The 17,396-nt window shown below is 38.7% G+C and overlaps 2 protein-coding genes across 2 annotated transcripts; both read right to left on the reverse strand.

Moving 5' to 3' along the window:
* Window positions 1–7,795: 7,795 nt before the first annotated feature.
* LOC103411069 (18.1 kDa class I heat shock protein-like) lies at window positions 7,796–8,681 on the reverse strand. Its single transcript, XM_008349724.4, has one exon. The coding sequence runs from the start codon at window positions 8,548–8,550 to the stop codon at window positions 7,933–7,935; it is 618 nt and encodes a 205-aa protein (XP_008347946.3). The 5' UTR covers window positions 8,551–8,681; the 3' UTR covers window positions 7,796–7,932.
* Window positions 8,682–10,016: 1,335 nt separating this feature from the next.
* LOC103411068 (methionine S-methyltransferase-like) lies at window positions 10,017–17,049 on the reverse strand. Its single transcript, XM_008349723.4, has 12 exons — window positions 16,605–17,049; window positions 16,125–16,318; window positions 15,806–16,012; window positions 15,566–15,661; window positions 15,150–15,338; window positions 14,884–15,072; window positions 14,558–14,794; window positions 13,442–13,576; window positions 12,690–13,010; window positions 12,332–12,511; window positions 10,675–11,640; window positions 10,017–10,554 (listed from the first exon to the last, which is right to left on the reverse strand). The coding sequence occupies exons 1-12, from the start codon at window positions 16,849–16,851 to the stop codon at window positions 10,288–10,290; spliced, it is 3,228 nt and encodes a 1,075-aa protein (XP_008347945.3). The 5' UTR covers window positions 16,852–17,049; the 3' UTR covers window positions 10,017–10,287.
* Between the last annotated feature and the right edge of the window lie 347 nt (window positions 17,050–17,396).

Raw genomic sequence — 17,396 nt, forward strand, 5'->3', positions numbered from 1 at the left:
ACAATTAAAACATAAACGAATGAGTGACTGACCTGATTCCAATGGCAATCATGAAAGTCGAACACAAAAGTAGCAGAGTACGGAAACACCATGATCTTTTATAAACTCCTAGCCGAATACAACTACTTCTATGGGAAGCATTATGTTGCGTGTTCTAGGGCTTATAGGGACCGGTGTTATATATATAGGCTAAAAGTTAGGGTTTCCATCCATAAAGGAAACCTAAACTTACTTTATTAGCCTCCAAGTCAAGTATCATAATCATATTCAATTAAGGATTACATAAATCCTATTTCCAATATAAGACACATTATATAGGATTGATATCTTTAAGAGATCAAATCACAATTAACATTATTCTTCAATATTACATTCATATTACATGTAGTAGACCATTAAAGGTTAATTTATATTGGATAAATCCAACATATACTGGATGGGAAGAGCCACAAGTTTGGTTTTAGTTTCACAAATGCCTTAAATGTTTGGTTCGTTGACGCGAATTTGCATATTTGGTTGGACAAGTGGAGCACGAAAACTGAATGAGAGCTTTCGAAGCATAGTAGCTTGCCCCTTATTGTTTCATTGGTTTTGGATTTCAAGGGTTTAAATGGCACATTTTTTACAAGGGTCGGCAGGTCTGTGTCATCGACTGGATGGGTGAAGTCCTCCTATGGGAATATCACAACTGATGCAATTCAAGAGCTCCATTATAGTAATACAATGGTCATGAAGAATGATGGCAATACGCAGATAGTGAATCAGACCATCCATTTCAACGCTACAATTCATATCAGGCCGCCATCCTCCATTATCCACTCAATGTCATCAAACAAAAAATTTCCTCTTTACTTGTACATTGACTTTTTGGAACAAGCAAAAGAAACATATAAGTACATTACAAATGTCGAATTGGGATTTCTGTCATGCACAGTATGTGTCGACCATCTGCCTTGGCTTAGGTGGTAATATGATTAGTGGTGTTGAGGTTGATCTTTGAGTGGAAGTTTATGCACATTATATTTGTATTTAAGGTCCTTGAATTTGAAGCACAATGTAAATGACTCCGCTTTGTGTACAACAAGAATTACAAGAGTAACATGTCTGCATACTGGTTGCTGTTACAAAATATTTGAAATGCATTAAAATCTATGTTTAGAAGAAATATGATCCAAATCCACAAAAACTCAAACTGCATAAAGAAATTGCTTTCATTTTTGCTTCCATTGCTCAGTTGAGCTCCTGATCATTGTTTCCTCTTGAAGTAGAGCTATGCATATTATACATATTATAACCTCCATTCCAGTATGTGTATTGTTGACCCTAAATAAAGAGGGGAAAAAAAACCATAAGAACTACATATATAGCATTATACTATGTGATGTAAATAAATATTTAATTAATAACAACAACAAAATTATATGCAACCTCTCAATGTTTACCTAGACATAATTTCCATGCATAATAGGATAACTTATATTTCCAATCTCAGACTCTTTGTAAAACGAGTTTGGATGGCCACCTTGACTGAGTCCCAATAACAAAGCCATGTTTTCCTACAATAGGTAATATTTGTTCAATAGCTAACACAAAAGCAATTCAAATCTATCAACAAGACAAAATGCACAACTTACATTAGTATGGGGGAAAATAAGATATTGGTTGGCAGGCATGCAAATTTGAACTCCTTGTGTAAGATGAGAATGCTAAATTCCAAAGAATAAAAGTAATTACAATTACAAAGAGTAAGTATAGTAATTATAATGACAATTAATGATTATTAACTAAGAAAAGAGATTAAAAAAAAGATCAATATATTTATCGCATACCTTCACAACGACATTACTCTCTTGTGTTGCAACTATGTTATCACTTCTACAAGGAGGTGGACCATCAATACGGCATATTGCATCACTTTCTATGGATTTCTACAAAAGTTGCAAGTGAAACATGCTATGATTTATCAACTTATTAGTTATATAAAACAAATATGTTTGTTATCTGTGTTCCTTCCTCATCTGTATTGTCCTTACGAGATGTAATATTTTTCTGTCATTTTTGTCTTTTTTGATTACTTGCTTAGTCTTGGATTGTTTCCTTTTAGATGGTGGACGACCTTTACCTCTAGCCGACAATGGCGTAAGTATATGCTGACTTGGGTTAGGAAGAGGATCATAGTTCATAGCAACAGGTGATTGTGGTGTTGGTTATATGCCACAAGCACAACCGATGTCTAGTATTAGGAAAAACAACTTCAATCGTTTTTTTCATAGCTTTGTCATGATCTGTAATTATTCCACTTGGACCATGACCAGACATACAAGCAAGCCAGGTCTTAAACAACCAAATAAAGGAGTCGGTATCTTCCCTTGAAATCAATCCACATCCCAATAAAATTGATTACCCGTGATGATTGTCACATCCCCGCCTGGGGTTCACCACATCCCGGGCCCGCTCCACCACCGTAGCACGATATTGTCCGTTTTGGGCCCCGATTACGCCCTCACAGTTTTGTTTTTGGGAACTTACACGAGAACTTCCCAGTGGATCACCCATCATGGGATTGCTCTCGTGCTACTCACTTAACTTCGGAGTTCCGATGGAACCCGAAGCTAGTGAGCTCCCAGAAGGCCTCGTGCTAGGTAGAGATGAGAATATACATATAAGAATCACTCCCCTAGGCGATATGGGATCTCACAGTGGTGGCCGGAGTTGGATGGAAAATGGCCTGAAAGATGGCCAAACGACCACAGTTTTGAAGTTTCCAAATTTCTGGAAAATGCCCCTTGAGTTGTTTTTTGTGCTAAAACCTTCACCAAAGCCATTTTAATCACAAATCAAGTAATGTATACTACGAGGAAGGAAGATCAAAGGAGTCTCGAAGCTTACCTACGTCGGAAATCCTCGAAAGTCATCGGAGTTCGTCAAGGGAGTGTACACCGTGGCTGTCATCGTGGAAGGCCGTGCTTGGCCTGAGGTTCTTGAGGTCTCAAGACCAGGTGATGGGGGTGATGGTTGCTCTGTGTGTGTGTGTGTGTGTTTTCAGAGAAGAGAGGAAGAGCTGAAGAGAGAGAGGGCACGGCAGTGAGAGGAAAGAGATAGAGTGTTACAAAAAGAAAGAAAAAGAAAGAAAATGAAAACGGAACGGATCTGGCTTCTTTGCCCTCCCACTTCCCATACACTCTCATCCCCTCCTATTTGTGCGGTCATGGTTAAGCCACGTCAACATTTTATATTACTATTATTTTTTTATCTTATTATCTCTATAAAAAAAATCAATATAAAATGTTGACGTGGCTTAACCGTGACCGCACAAAATAGGAGGGGATGAGAGTGTAAGGGAAGTGGGAGGGCAGAAAAGCCGGATCCAAGGGAACTGAGGGACAAATCAAGGGGTGGGCCCCTTAGGCTCACTAATTAAGACCCAAAAACAAATTTTAAAAGAAAAAGATCTAGCTCAAGGTGAAATTTCACAAAAATACCCTCTTTGTTCCGATAAAATTGAGACGGGTTGTTACAATTTCATTAGAAGTTTCTATTGTATAAACCTCATCGCTTTCTGTTTCATTATAAGAACTCACTTCAACTACATCATCTTCTTCAGTAAATTCATTAGAAGAACTCCCTGTTCCTAAAACATAAAACACAATTATACAAGTTTATATATTACACCACACTATCAATGTAAATACACTAGTCATAAGTGCAAGTCTCTTAATTCTAGTATATACACTGCAATGGCTGAAAAAACAAGACTCTCATTACGGGTGGGAATCTTGGGACGCTTACCAGGACTGGCTCTCGAAAGGAGTAGGATTCTTTCCCCTCTTTCCTCCCTTCCCTACCCTCCTATTTGAACGGTCACGATTAAGCCACATCAACGTCTTATATTAATTTTTTATAGCAAGAGAAAGACAAAATAAGAGAATGTGGGGAGGGGATGAAAGGGGATGTGTTTGGTTAAAACTTGATTTTTGGCCCAAGGATGGAGTCGGCCTAAAAGGAGGCCTGGAGGAATAGAAGATCAAAGCCCGGCCGAAACTTGGGAAAGCAGGAAAGGGCCTTTTCTGACTTGATACAATTCACAAAGGCCACTTGCCTACCTACCCAAGGACCAAGTGGTGTAGACTGATCAGACTGCACAGCCCATAAAGTACTTTATGGGGGCATTACATGTAATAAAACTGATGAGTCATCACCCTCATACCGCATTCGGGCAAAGCTGTTGCTACAGGAGCCAAACCAAGCCGTCTATAAAAGAAGAAAGAGAAGACAAAGATAAGGACACTCAATCAAACAAACAAAAGCACAAACTCTGCTCAAAAAGCCAGATTTGCCTTTCAAAACAAAGCTGTAGTCAGCTCAAGCCTTCATCCCCCGCGGGATAGTCTTTTCTTCTAACCTTTGTAATAGCTCTGCTACCTTGTTCAAACTTGTCGTAGTATCGATTCACCTTTTGTATTCTCCCTTCCCCTCTCCCCCTCTAAGCTTTCAGACCCTTGACAGAACTACAAAGATAGGGACCTGCAAGACGATCGGCCTTAATTGATAAGGTTTAATCTTGCCCGACCTGCTTTGTTCTGTCTTTGTCTTCTCTTTCTTTAAAGTCTAGCAATATGTTGTATATTTCTAGTTATATGCAAGTTGTTTCTAGCAAAATCACGATGACAAAGCTTTCTCAGTATTTGGATCCGATTTAAATATATCTTCAGTGTTTAAATCAGATCCAAGTCCTAAGCCCGCATGCATGTAAATCTGATTAGTTTAAAAGTCCTTGGCCTCAAGGCATAAAAAAGAACTTTATGTGGACTTAACCCATCCACGACAATCCTTGATAAACGAGAAGTCCGAAGTTACTTGGGGCGCAAGTAATCGACCTACCTCTTGGTTTTATTTCTATTATATCATGATTATCATAGAACGCTTAAGTATGGAATGGATTCTGATAGGAAGCCTCAAGGCCTACACCTAAGGCCCCACAAAGGCACTTATCTGGATTCATTCTATTCTGCGGTCTAAATGGTTTGAGTATAAGAACGGACTCTAATAGGAAGCCTCAAGGCCTACACCTAGGGCCCCACAAAGGCACCTATTTGGGTTCGCTCTACCTCGCAGACTCGGATAATCAGAAATATAATAGTTATCAGACCCCGACAACCATAAAGACCGAATATAATATGCTCAAGTGTGATTTAGTTTGACAGGAAGCCTCAAGGCCTACACCTAAGGCCTCACAAAGGCGCCTGTTATATTTAACACGGTTCCTCGGGCATATGCATATTCACAACTAAAACTTGACATCCATTTGACATCTGCCATGCTGAAGATGGCAGTGGCACGCCTGAGCACTACAATGTTAACCTTGATTGTGAGCCTTAAGGCCTACACCTAAGGCCCCACAAAGGCACCTCTCAAAGTTAACGTTGTCCTTCTCTTTCAGCCTTGCCCGAAGAGACTTGTCCGACGAGTTCTTGCCCGACGAGACTTGCCCGACAAAGCCCGACAGGAAAGCAGAAGCCCGACAGCAGCCCTCAACCGGCGCCGAACCTCCAGGGGAGCTGTGTGCTCGTTGGCCAGGAAACATCCCCTACGGGAATTCCTACCACGAACAGGATGGAAAGAGGAGGGGAGAGAATCCTAGTCCTTCTCGAAAATTCAGGTGAATGGGAGCTCACTAGGACTGACTTAGAGAACCCACTGCTGGACTCAGCTGATGCTTTGGCGGGTGAACCCACTTTGCTTTGCTTGGGAGCTGAATATTCTGAGCCTTTTGAGGGAGATCCTTTTACTGCATTGATCTCTTTGCTTCGAACTTCCAGTATAACTTCACCTCCATTGGAATAAAGCTTCTTCGACATGCTTACGTCCCCGCCTTTCAAAAGCTTTTCTCTTTCTATGGCCTTCAATGAAACCCTACCACATCAAACATCACAAAAATCTTGCATTAAACCCCAATTAAACAGAACACCAAAATCGGAATGGCATTCAAAAATGTGAATTTTTCATATCCTTTTGGTAGATAAATCCCAAGTTCCCTCTTTTCTTTCAGGATGAATCAAATCTTTATTTTCCTAATTAAATATTGAAAATTTATATCGATGGCTTTCTAACAACACCATAATAAACTAGTTCTGATCAAACTCTGCAACATTAAACATCACAAAAAGCTTTCACTAAACCCCCAAATAAAGAAACCATGGTACACTAGAAACAAAATCACATTTAAAAATTCTGACTTTTCAAACCCTTTAGGCAGATATATCCAATCTCCATCGTTTTAACCAAAGATTGAAACTTTACAACAAGTAATCTACTTCCGCTAACGTAATTGGAAAAGAAGTTACCTTGGCACCAAAAAGATCAAATCAAACAGTATGAAGTGTCTAAAACAGTAAGAAATACTATTCTTATTCACCTAAATATGTAAATAATTAGACTCACCACAGAGCTATTCACAGAGCAGAGACAACACCCCTCCAAGGAAAAAAATGGAAGATCATTCCAGCAAGTTCTTTGATTCAGTAGTGGAAGAAGAAACGGGAGAAGAAGCAGGATTAAACGGGGAAGGAAGGAAAATACTCTTCGTATGCCACAATCACAATTTAATTCTAACTTTTTTTTTAATTATCGGTTTATTAAATGGTTTTTAATTTAAATTAAATTCTGATTAATTTAAATGATGTGGCTGTCTATATGATACCACATAAGGTGGTATATAAATATGGTAAGAATAAGGTCCATGCATGTGGTCTCATTCTATAAGAGATATCATATAAATAAATTACAGATTCCAAACGTTTCACCACCAATCGTGTTTTTGAAGATCTCACTTTTTGTATTGAAAATGTCCTCTGAGGGCTGCTAACACTAATGTTCTTAAAGACACATCTCCCATAACATTCATCTTGTGCTCGAGGATTATAATCAAGATGAGCATGTGCATTCGAATGCCCTTGTGTTGTTGACTGTGAAGGTTCATAGGATGTGTCACGCCCTACATTGTATTGAAATATGGCACGAGGATTTGAGGCGTGAGTCGAAAAAACACAACTCTCCCTTTAAGTAGAAACATACGAGTGTATTAATATTTCCTTGTCAACATAATATGACATATACTTAATATAAAAACTCATGCCTCGCTAATCATATAGCACAATATAAGTATAGAGAATACTTCATCAAGGTCGAGGGTATAATATATATATATATATATATATATATATATATATATATTGAAAATCTACCTTTTTTATAATTCTCTTAACATAGTACAGATTTATGTGTACTGAACATATATTTCTTGTAGATCCATTAAAACATAAAATTCATGCTCAATGATGATAAAAATAAAGCCACTAAGTTGTAACCCAATACCAGTATCAAAGATAGATAGGATAGGATGGCGGATAAGGATGTGCCGCTAGTAAAGATAAGTAGGGATAAACTGGGTTCAAGATTCGAAACCTTCCAATATAAGGAAAGTGTAACTGTTTGATCTCAAATGGAATAATTGATTCTTCATATATTATAGGTCACACTTTTTCTTTCACATGGTAGCGGAAGAGCAAAAGATGGGAGAGATTTTTTTAATGTGACCGGAACACAAAATGATACATTACATGCCATATGTAATATACTATTCATGTTTCGGTCACAATAAAAAATTTCTCCAAAAGATGACGAGCTATCATCACGCAGAAGGTAAGCTAGAACTCATTAACACCAATCCATATCATGCATAAACGTAAAGTGTTAGTTACTAGATCATATATAATCCAGATCATGCATGCATGCATATTACAAAAACTTATATTATTCAATAAATTCCCAAATCATCATTACAACACAACACAACACAACTCGACACATCTCGTCCGTTTTTGCAACCATGCATTTTGTATACTCGTAATGTAATTAGTTTTTGTCTTGAATTCATGCGACCTTTGTAGGGTTGACATCCACCCCATGATCAGCAGACGTGGAAGAAGACGAGGCAATGCTGATGAGCTTGGGCTGCCTCTTCTTCTCCGCCGCAAACTTTGGCACCGTAATCCTGAGCACCCCGTCCTCGAGATGAGCCTTGATCTGATCCAAGTCGGCGTTCCCAGGCAGCCTGAACTGCCTCCAGAACTTGCCATTTGTCCTCTCAGCACGGTGCCACTTGTAGTTGTCGCCCTGATCTCCTTCCTGGTCGTCGGCCTTCCTCTCTCCGCTGATCCTCAGCACCCTGTTCTCCTCCACCTCTATCTTCACGCCCTCCTTCTTCATCCCCGGGACGTCCAATGAGATCACGTGTGCAGTCGCCGTCTCTTTCCAGTCGGCACGTGCCAGAGCTAGCGCCTCTTGAACGGTAGGGTTTGGGACGGTGAAGGGAGTCTGTTCGAGAATTCTGAAAGGGTCATCGATCATGTGGTGGTCCCAGAGGGAGGAGGATATTGGGTTGAACTGAATCAAGGCGTTGGTTTGGGTGGGGGCAGTGAGGCCTAACATCACCATCACAAGTAGTACTGGCTGCAGCACCATCATCGCATTATTCTTCTTCACATGCATGGTGATCGATTAATGGGTGAGAAAGCAGGAAATGATTGCACAACTGAAATGCTCCAAGACAGAGGAGGGAGAGTGAGTTGGTAGCTTTGTAATTCTGATGGAGGAATGTGGATGGGGGAGGGTACGGAGTTATATAGGAAAGCGAAAAGGAGGGAGGGGGGGGGGGGATGACGATTCTTTATCTTTCTGGATTGTTCTTGTGATGTTTGAGGAAAAATACAGAACAATCTAGCCAAGTCTTAAGATTGGGATCCAATTTACGGAATGTCCTAGAACAATCTAGCCGAGTCTCAAGTTGAGATCGAAGATTATGGAATGTTCCAGATAGTAAAAGACAACTCAAGGGACTATTGCTTAATTAGTAGTTAGTAAGTACCAACTATTTTTAGTTAGTAAGGGACTATTGCCTACTACGAATGAGATGAGCTTACTCAAGACGTCTCTAATGTGATGGTATTACAAATTTACTTCCATTCGTAATGCGTCTTAACATTCTCACTTATATCATTTTGGTGTCTTCATTTCATACAAGTTTCTCTCTTTGCTTACACTTACTTGGGACGCTACAGTGACATCTCCGACCAACACATCTAAAAACCTCTGCACGTCCCATCCTATGCCATCAATGATTTTTAATTATGTAGAATAAAAAGGTCGTACCCTACATAATTTTTAATTATGTAGAATAACAAACAAAAAAACAGATCCATATGGGTAATATTAATTAATTGGAGGGAAGTAATTAGGAAAAAAAAAATCACTTGTATCTTGTTTAAATTGAGTGCAGATGCAGAAGAAACTCCGGAAAAACACACGGAGGAGAGGATGTCGGTGCAGAAGACGAAAGTGAGTTCGTTTCTGTTCCTCTAGAACGTGTGGTATATTGACAGTTCCATCTCCGATCTTTGCAACTGCTGCAACTGATGCTCTAGTTTGTGTGGCGACGTGTTGGACAATTTCACTTTTATATGGAGTGTTTGTCATTTATATCGATTTACTTATTATTTTGTTTCTAGTGGAAAGATATAATGTGATGCAATATTTGTGAGAGGATTGATCTAAGGGTCACAATAAATTTCAAGTGTGGATATTTTCATCGGTTGGTTGGCAATTGTCATTGTTGTGAGATGGGCACATATATTATTCGCACTGGAGAATTTTGTTGTATTAAATTATAATTTTAACCCTATATTTATTAAACAGTTATCGATTAGTCTTGTGCATAAAATGAGGATATTTTTGAAATTTCGAATGTTTCACCTATTTGGCCTTCTCACTATAAACAGAAATACATGTGAGGGGCCAGGGACATAGGGAAACCAAACAGCGGAGAGACAAGGAAAGGGAACCAAACAGCGGAGAAAATTAAAAAGCAAGCAATGCAATATGAGATGGAGCTAAAACCATCCGATCCCCGCAAGAAAGAAAAAACTTGTAGTAAAATAAAGGTGTCTAGATGCATAAAGTTCTAAAGAAAATACACAAAATTTATTAGGTATTTGATTGAGATTGTTTCACATAGGATAGCACTTGAGCTCACTCAAATAGGAGGCACGACTCCTTTGGTACATTCATTGTGAATGGAAAGGAGCAAAAACACATGACAGAAACCCGACTTCGACTTCCGAGTGTTGCAAAAACTTATTAGTGGCTTGTGCCACTTGGAACAGCAGCTCCAGCCTCCGGCGATTCAAAGCAAAAATCAGAATCAGAATCTACGAGACATTATAAGAGACTTCAGTTGTTGATTGTGTCCTTAAATTTAACAATGCAATCCAAAGCGCGCTCAAATTCACTTTCTTCATGAGCAATGGTGAATCGACAGTAGCCAGGAATTCCAGTCCAGGCTCCACTGTTGATGCATAACCCTGTAGCCTTGTGAATGACTTCCCTGATGTTCGAGTCATCAACCTTAACACTCTTGTTCAGATAGGACGTCGGCTTGGCCACCATGGAAACACCACCACACGGTTCAACCACATCCCACCCACACTTCTCCAGTGTCTATTACAAACAAACGTAGGATGACATGGCAAGTTAAAACAAGAAAGAAAGTGCAAGGTAAAACATTATTATATATAGAGTCGCATGCAAATATTTGTGTGTGAGAGAGAGAGCGCTCACCTCTTTCAGGCGCTTGGATTGACTCTTCAAAGTTTTTATATGTTCTGCAATAGCATCCCACAGACCTCCTGGTTTCTTCTCTCTTAGACTAAGCAGCTTCTTAACAGCATATTTAACAGTGTTGTGAGGTTTGCTCAATCCTGGAAAGCTATCAAATGTATCCACCAAAACAGGCTGGTTTAATACAAGGAACCCGAATTTGAGCGCCCCACTCAACATCTTTAAAGATAATCCCCCAAGCAGAGAGACACAAAAACATGTGTTGCTAGTATTTAGCTTTGACAATCTGTCCACCAGGCTCCAGCCTCCCCAACCCTCGATGTCATATTCCAAGCCTGAGAAGGAAGTATCAATCACAACTCTAGCCCCAACTTTAGCACATGCAGACAGCAAACTTTCAATCTCTTTGTTACTGTATATCAAACCAGTTGGGTTGATTGTTGGCCCAGAAATGTACACCCATGGCTTATTCACAGTCCCTAGCGCTCCAGAAAGCACCTTGTCTGTCAGTTTAAAGCCATCTGTGGGGTTAGTAGGTATAGTTACAATATTTGCTTTCAAAAATTTGGCAGCAGAAACATAGTTCCCATTTGCACCAGCAGGAAAACACAATGTACCCCCTTCCTGAATGCAGCAAAGAACCATCTTGTTGAACAGAGCTAGCGAGCTGTCAGCATATATAAATTCGGTGCTGCTGTCAACTGGGTAACCGTAAGTACTCTTAATAAACTGCTTGATGCTAGTGGTGACATCTATTTCTGACTCAGCTATATTCTGTCTAGCAAAACTTTCAAAAATAGCAGCCTTGACAGGTGACGGTACACGCAAGAAGCTTTGATCAACATCCATGTGAATGAGGGAAGAGTTCTCTGCCTCGCTAATTGACAACTCTGCATTATTGAGGACTGAGATTGCTGAACTAGCAAACCCGATCATCTCTGCTGATTTAGGCAATGCAGATTCCCTCTGAAGATCATATATGAAAACCAACTGGATTAGCAAACTTGTCTTCATGAATAGAGAAAATGTGGTTTTAGAAAAGACTTCAATAATTTTTTAAAGAACAAGTAACAAAACACACCAGAATTTTTGACGTGTTAGAAAGTGACATCAAATAAATCAGTGGCAGATCTCAACATCCTAAAGGAGGACAAACAGAGAAAAGCTTGTCCATATGATTAAGTGATAGATCTCAACATCATAATTATCAGGTTCACCACAGAATTGTCTTAACTACTATGTTCCCGAATTATAACACACAGTACACAAAACCTTCTTCAGGTTTTCTTATCAGAAATCAAATATTATGTAAAGGGCACTTTTACACTTCAGAGAGATTTACCATGCTAAAGAATTTTTATAGGACAAAAATTTACAGTGCTAAACCATACTAAACATTCCCTTATCCCCTTACTCATATCATAAACAGAAGACAATCTTCAGCAGAAAACAGATGATAGACATATAACCATAGGCAGAACAAAAAATTGCATTTCTAATCCAACCAGAATAACAACTTACAATGTCTTTGAGAAGGTTATCAATAAAAAAGGAAGACTCTATACATAGACAAAAACATAAATGGTATATTTGTTACTTTCTTGGCTGTGAATATCTTAAGTGAAATAAACTTTTTAATGAAAAGCGACTGAAATACCTGTGCAGGAGGATGTCTGTCAGCGAGCTGAAAAGCTAAAAGTTCATGAAAAAGACAACCATAATAAAATTGACTAATTGGTGCCGTATTCCCTTCTAGTAGTTCAACAGTCTTCGACAATGCCTTGAAGATGGCCTCCTCTTCAGAAATTACAAAAGCTACTTCTAGATCCGAATAAACCTGGAAAGATGATTTGGCTACTCTTCATGAGAAGATTTTGCATGATAAAAAGCTAAGGATAAATTGATAAGAGTCATAAGACGACATCTCAACCTTTTTATTCAATTAGATAAATAGAAACCCTGAGATACCAGGTTATGTAGGGGAATTTCTGAATTCATGTTGAAAGAAACAATACCTTATTTTTCACTAAGCCGCATATAATTGCTGCATGTGATGGCAGAGCAGTTCCTCCAATATATTTGAGGACTCCATTGGAACCTGGAAGGCTGGATAGCTCAAAGTGATCAGATATGTCCAAGAACAAACGAGATCCAATTTCTCTTGTGACATCTAAAAGGTGCACAAAAGCTGAACTAGTAACAGCCTCATAATCCGCAATACCAGTAACCACCACCTGTGGCTTCAGCTTCTTTATTAGCTCTATCATTAAGTCAGACTGGCGAGGCGCTTGAATAACTGTAAGTACATCTTCTGAAGGATTATCAGTTCCAGCACACTAGGATTCAGAAAATAAACGTAGTTATGAAGGATGCCCCAAGTACATAAAGATAATAAATGGAACTATGGAATTCATTACCTTTAAACTTTTATTGAAAACTACAATTATAACTTTTGGTCCTTTTAAACTTCTTGTTTCTATATCCTCTCAATAGTTTTTAGCCTCAAAGCTCACAATGCTCTGGAAATGTCAGAATACCATATCAGTCACATCTACAACTACCCACGGTTGATCCAATAATATTTTAGATATTCCACTAAACTGCAATCATCATTATTTTACCCAGCTTGTCACTTTCATTGTCTAAGTACTTCTAAATTTGTATGGTAAGGTTACAAGGGCAGACTTTTGGGTTATATTACAATTAACCACAAAAGAAATAGAGAACAAATTAAAATGAAAGCACAACAACTTTCAAAATACTACACCTCAATTGCTAACGATGTTAACCACTCCCTTGGAAGGTGTCGGGTCAGATGTTCATCAACAATTGCAAGACGAGGCGAGAACAGTCGAAGAGCATTTTCTATCGCCACAGCCCTTGAAGGAAAGACAACCACATTCTTGTACAAGAAAAGATAGAAACAAGTCAGAATGGAGCTTATACTACGCAACAGGAAAAGCACAAACATGAACTTCTGCTGGTTACACTTAAGAATGAAAAATATGTAGGTTTCCTTGATTTTTGGTATAATTTATTTCTTTTATTTTGCTACAAAAATAAGGCTTTGAAAGAAGTAAAAGTCTGTCTATATATAACTCTGGGCTATATTTTTTTGAAAGCACGGAGAGGATCACTATAAAATTTTGAAAAACAAATTACAGATAATCTGTGTATATGTGTCATAATATATTCGAACCTATATAATTACACTAAAAAAGAAAAATCACCAGGCCATCTAAATTAATCGAAACTATCTGATTATTATGACCAATCTTGTGATTATTGATTAATTTACATATTTTATATTCTCTCATTCATCAAAGAGCCATATGAAAGTTGGTTGGCCCCCTAATCAGATTTTTTTTTGAAGCACTTAGGACACTAACCGCAGCCAGTATATTCACAATGGTAATGAGAAATCGTCATGGCCATGATGGATGAAAGGCTAATCGACCTATGTACCAAGATAACTAATATCTTGAAATCCTCACATCATACGCTTTACTAAATCAATATAATACTTGGGGACACAGAACAAGGGGATACATCACTGTGACTTGTGTATTCTCTATTCCCCAAGCAACATTCTAGGATGTAAATTCATGCTAATTATCACATTGAGATCTATTTATCACCTGACAAGTCTAATTCAATGGCATTCTTCATTTCATTTTATTATATTCACTTTTTTGTGATGAAGATAATCATGCAGGTTTGTGAGATCTTGCTACCACTTATTAATGAACATGATTTAGTAGGATAATCACTAACATCGATTGAAGAAAAAGTTGACAAATGTTTCATACTATAGTTAAGAACTGACTTAAAAGTAGAAAAAGGAAAAGTTTGATGCATAAGCATGAAGGCGTTGTCATCTTACATCAGCTTTGAGTGGAATGCGGTGATATGTTCTCATAAACCCGGCAATGAGACTACGAAAATGTTTGCTTCCAGCTGGTGGCTCATAAGTGCCAAAAGAACTCCCTTTCAGAACACTGGATAGATAAGCTAGGAAAGGAATCTTCTCATCAGCCACAGCATCATCTTCAAATGATAAGTCTAAAGAACTGCTTATCTCGTGGAAGCCATTTTCAAGAAACTCAAAAATTGTCTTCACCTGTCAGTTTATTTAATCAGCATCAGTTTAGTTTTCCTGTCTTCAGCTGCAATGAACATCAACTTTGTAATGATATATGAAGTGCACACCTGATTTGGTTGACGAAGTTGACAGCTGTATACTGATAAAGCATGAGAGATTCGCCCACCAGCATTTCCATAAGCCCAGGCTGAACGAGCACAAATAGGCTGATCTCCAGAAAGCCCCATAAAGAACTCAAAACGGTGTGGACTGTTCTTTTCAATTTCAACTAAGGCTGAGATATCTGTGTCTGCAGCCTGTAACAATGCACATTTCAAGAGAAGTGCAGAACTTTGAAGGATAAATTGTTTTCCATAATTAGGGGTATACTTGCCTGGAGAATTTTGGTTTGCCAAAGCTTGTTAACATGGAAACCACGGCGTTCAAACAAGCGCTTACAAACAGCTTGTCCTGGACGACCGCCCATGTTGAAGATCATTATTCCCATAGGTTTAATGACAGCTATTCCTTCCTCCACTGCCCGAGCAATTAGGCCTAGGCCAAACTGATCCTCAAGAAAACCCTGCAAGAAAATTGTACAAAAAATTACTATTATGGTCTCTAATAATGACCGGAAACTGGAAGAACTAGCAATCGGTTGATCAGTTGCCAGAAAGCCATGGTACATATCATTAGTAAACAGTTTCCATGTAACTAGAAAAACTAATTATGATAATATCTATGTAGCACTGGATGCCTCTTAAGATTCAAACTATTCGATGCATCACACTATCAAGGTTCCGTCCTAACCTGAAGTGCACAATAATTGCTCAATGAATGTAGAAATTCCTCACTTGCGTTCTCTGTAATCATTTTAGACATAGCATCTGGATTTGGGTTAAGAATCTGCAAGAACACATACAAGGAAAATGACTGAGGAGTCGAAATAATTGTTCAAGTGAGGAACCTTCAAAATGGACATTTGACAAACTAACTTTATCAAATACAAATCCTAAGTCCAGCACTTTAAAATTGTACTGTTGACAATACCTGAGGTATGCATCCAACAATTCGTTCTAGTTGAATGTCATTATCTCTACAATAAGATAGCAGATCCGATTCATGAAACTCTACCCTGTCCAGCAAAGTTTTCTTCTCCGCATCATAAATGGGTTGACCTCTTTCGTCCAACGCATTTAAGTACAAGTTTATCCATGACATCTTTACTGCTCGAGGATTGATTTCAAGGCCATACACCTGAAAAGTATAGTTTCTTCATCAGTCAGATAAGCCGAAAGGGTTGAAATGTGAACAGAATATAGACGAATACCATGCATGGTAAGGTCAAACAAACAAACAACAAAACTACCTTCAATGGCAACCACTTCTCAGCAATGGCAATGGATATCCAACCATTTCCACAACCAAGCTCAGCAACTGACTTGTCCTTGAAGATAGAATCGGAATGTCTATTTAGTCCTTCAAAAAATGTAAAAGACCAGTCTTCTGGAACAAATATACTGGGGATAACCATCATCGTCAATTTCTTCCTACCCTGGTAACCTGCAGTAGCAGTAGCCCAATAACAGGGTCAGACCGACGAGTAAAAGCAAAAAGAACCCAAATGGCACATTACCAATTTTCCGCCAATACGAAAACGATCACAATTTTAGACACGCACAAAAAGAAAAGGACAGTCAAAAGAAATAAGACAAACAATTGCAGTCAGTCACTGGATAATTCAATTTTCCATATCCTCCATTATCTCAGTAACCAAACAGAATCGATACAGGAAGGAAAAAAACAAAAGGGAGAGAACTGAATGAGAGAGAGAGAGAGAGAAAGAGACCTTCATACTGATCGAAGAAGATATCTTCGATCTGAAAATGGTATGTGCGAAAGCATTGATCGCAGGCCTCCTTGGAGGGGAAGCGATTCTGGAGGTCCGTGAGGAAGATCCGAGCTTGAGTTCTGGTTTTCGGATCCTCGAGACGCTCCAGCACTGATCTTAAGGCAGCGTACGCGGCATCGCCCGACTGCTTACATTGCTTCAAGAAGTCGTCCACCGATCCCAACGGCGCCTCGTTCTTCGCCATTCACTCACTTACTCTGTCACTCACACAATGAGTCACGCAAGCCAAGCGATGAGGGTTCTGTAACTTCTGTTGTTCTGTATAAGATGAGAGAGAGAGAGAGAGAGAGAATGCTGGATGACGGAGAGATAATGCTGGATGGCGGAGAGTGGGATTGGAATTTGGTTGTTTATTGTTATAGCAGGGAGAAGGTTTGTTCGCGGTTTTTTCGTCATGACCTTTTCATTATTTAAAAAAAAAAAAAATTTGTTTTTTTGTTCTTTCCAAAACTTCTTAATTTCTTTCGTTATACCAAGATCCCCCTCATGCCTCATGGCCCCTGTTGTTTTATTGACTAAATTAACTTGGCTCTTTAATGAATGATCAATAAATAAATAAGAGTTTTTTTTTAATTCATTACGAAGCTGATTTACGAGATTTCATATTAATAATTTAATAGGATTAGTGCAGGATGAATGATTTAGATCATAATATGAAGTTTCGTAATTTGAGCGGGAGGAATTTCTTCTCAATCTTAAGGAGCTAAGCTTTTCTCTTTATTAACATCC

The sequence above is a fragment of the Malus domestica genome, chromosome 08 (assembly GCF_042453785.1).
Source record: "Malus domestica chromosome 08, GDT2T_hap1".
NCBI classification, from domain to species: Eukaryota; Viridiplantae; Streptophyta; class Magnoliopsida; order Rosales; family Rosaceae; genus Malus; species Malus domestica.

Excerpts from the sequence above, each read along its gene's own strand:
- LOC103411069 (XM_008349724.4), bottom strand. The coding sequence starts at position 8,550 with ATGCATGTGAAGAAGAATAATGCGATGATGGTGCTGCAGCCAGTACTA.
- LOC103411068 (XM_008349723.4), bottom strand. The coding sequence starts at position 16,851 with ATGGCGAAGAACGAGGCGCCGTTGGGATCGGTGGACGACTTCTTGAAG. Across the intron at positions 16,013-16,124 it reads AGAAGTGGTTGCCATTGAAG|GTGTATGGCCTTGAAATCAA; the intron begins GTAGTTTTGTTG and ends TATACTTTTCAG. Across the intron at positions 15,073-15,149 it reads GGCAAACCAAAATTCTCCAG|GCTGCAGACACAGATATCTC; the intron begins GCAAGTATACCC and ends GCATTGTTACAG.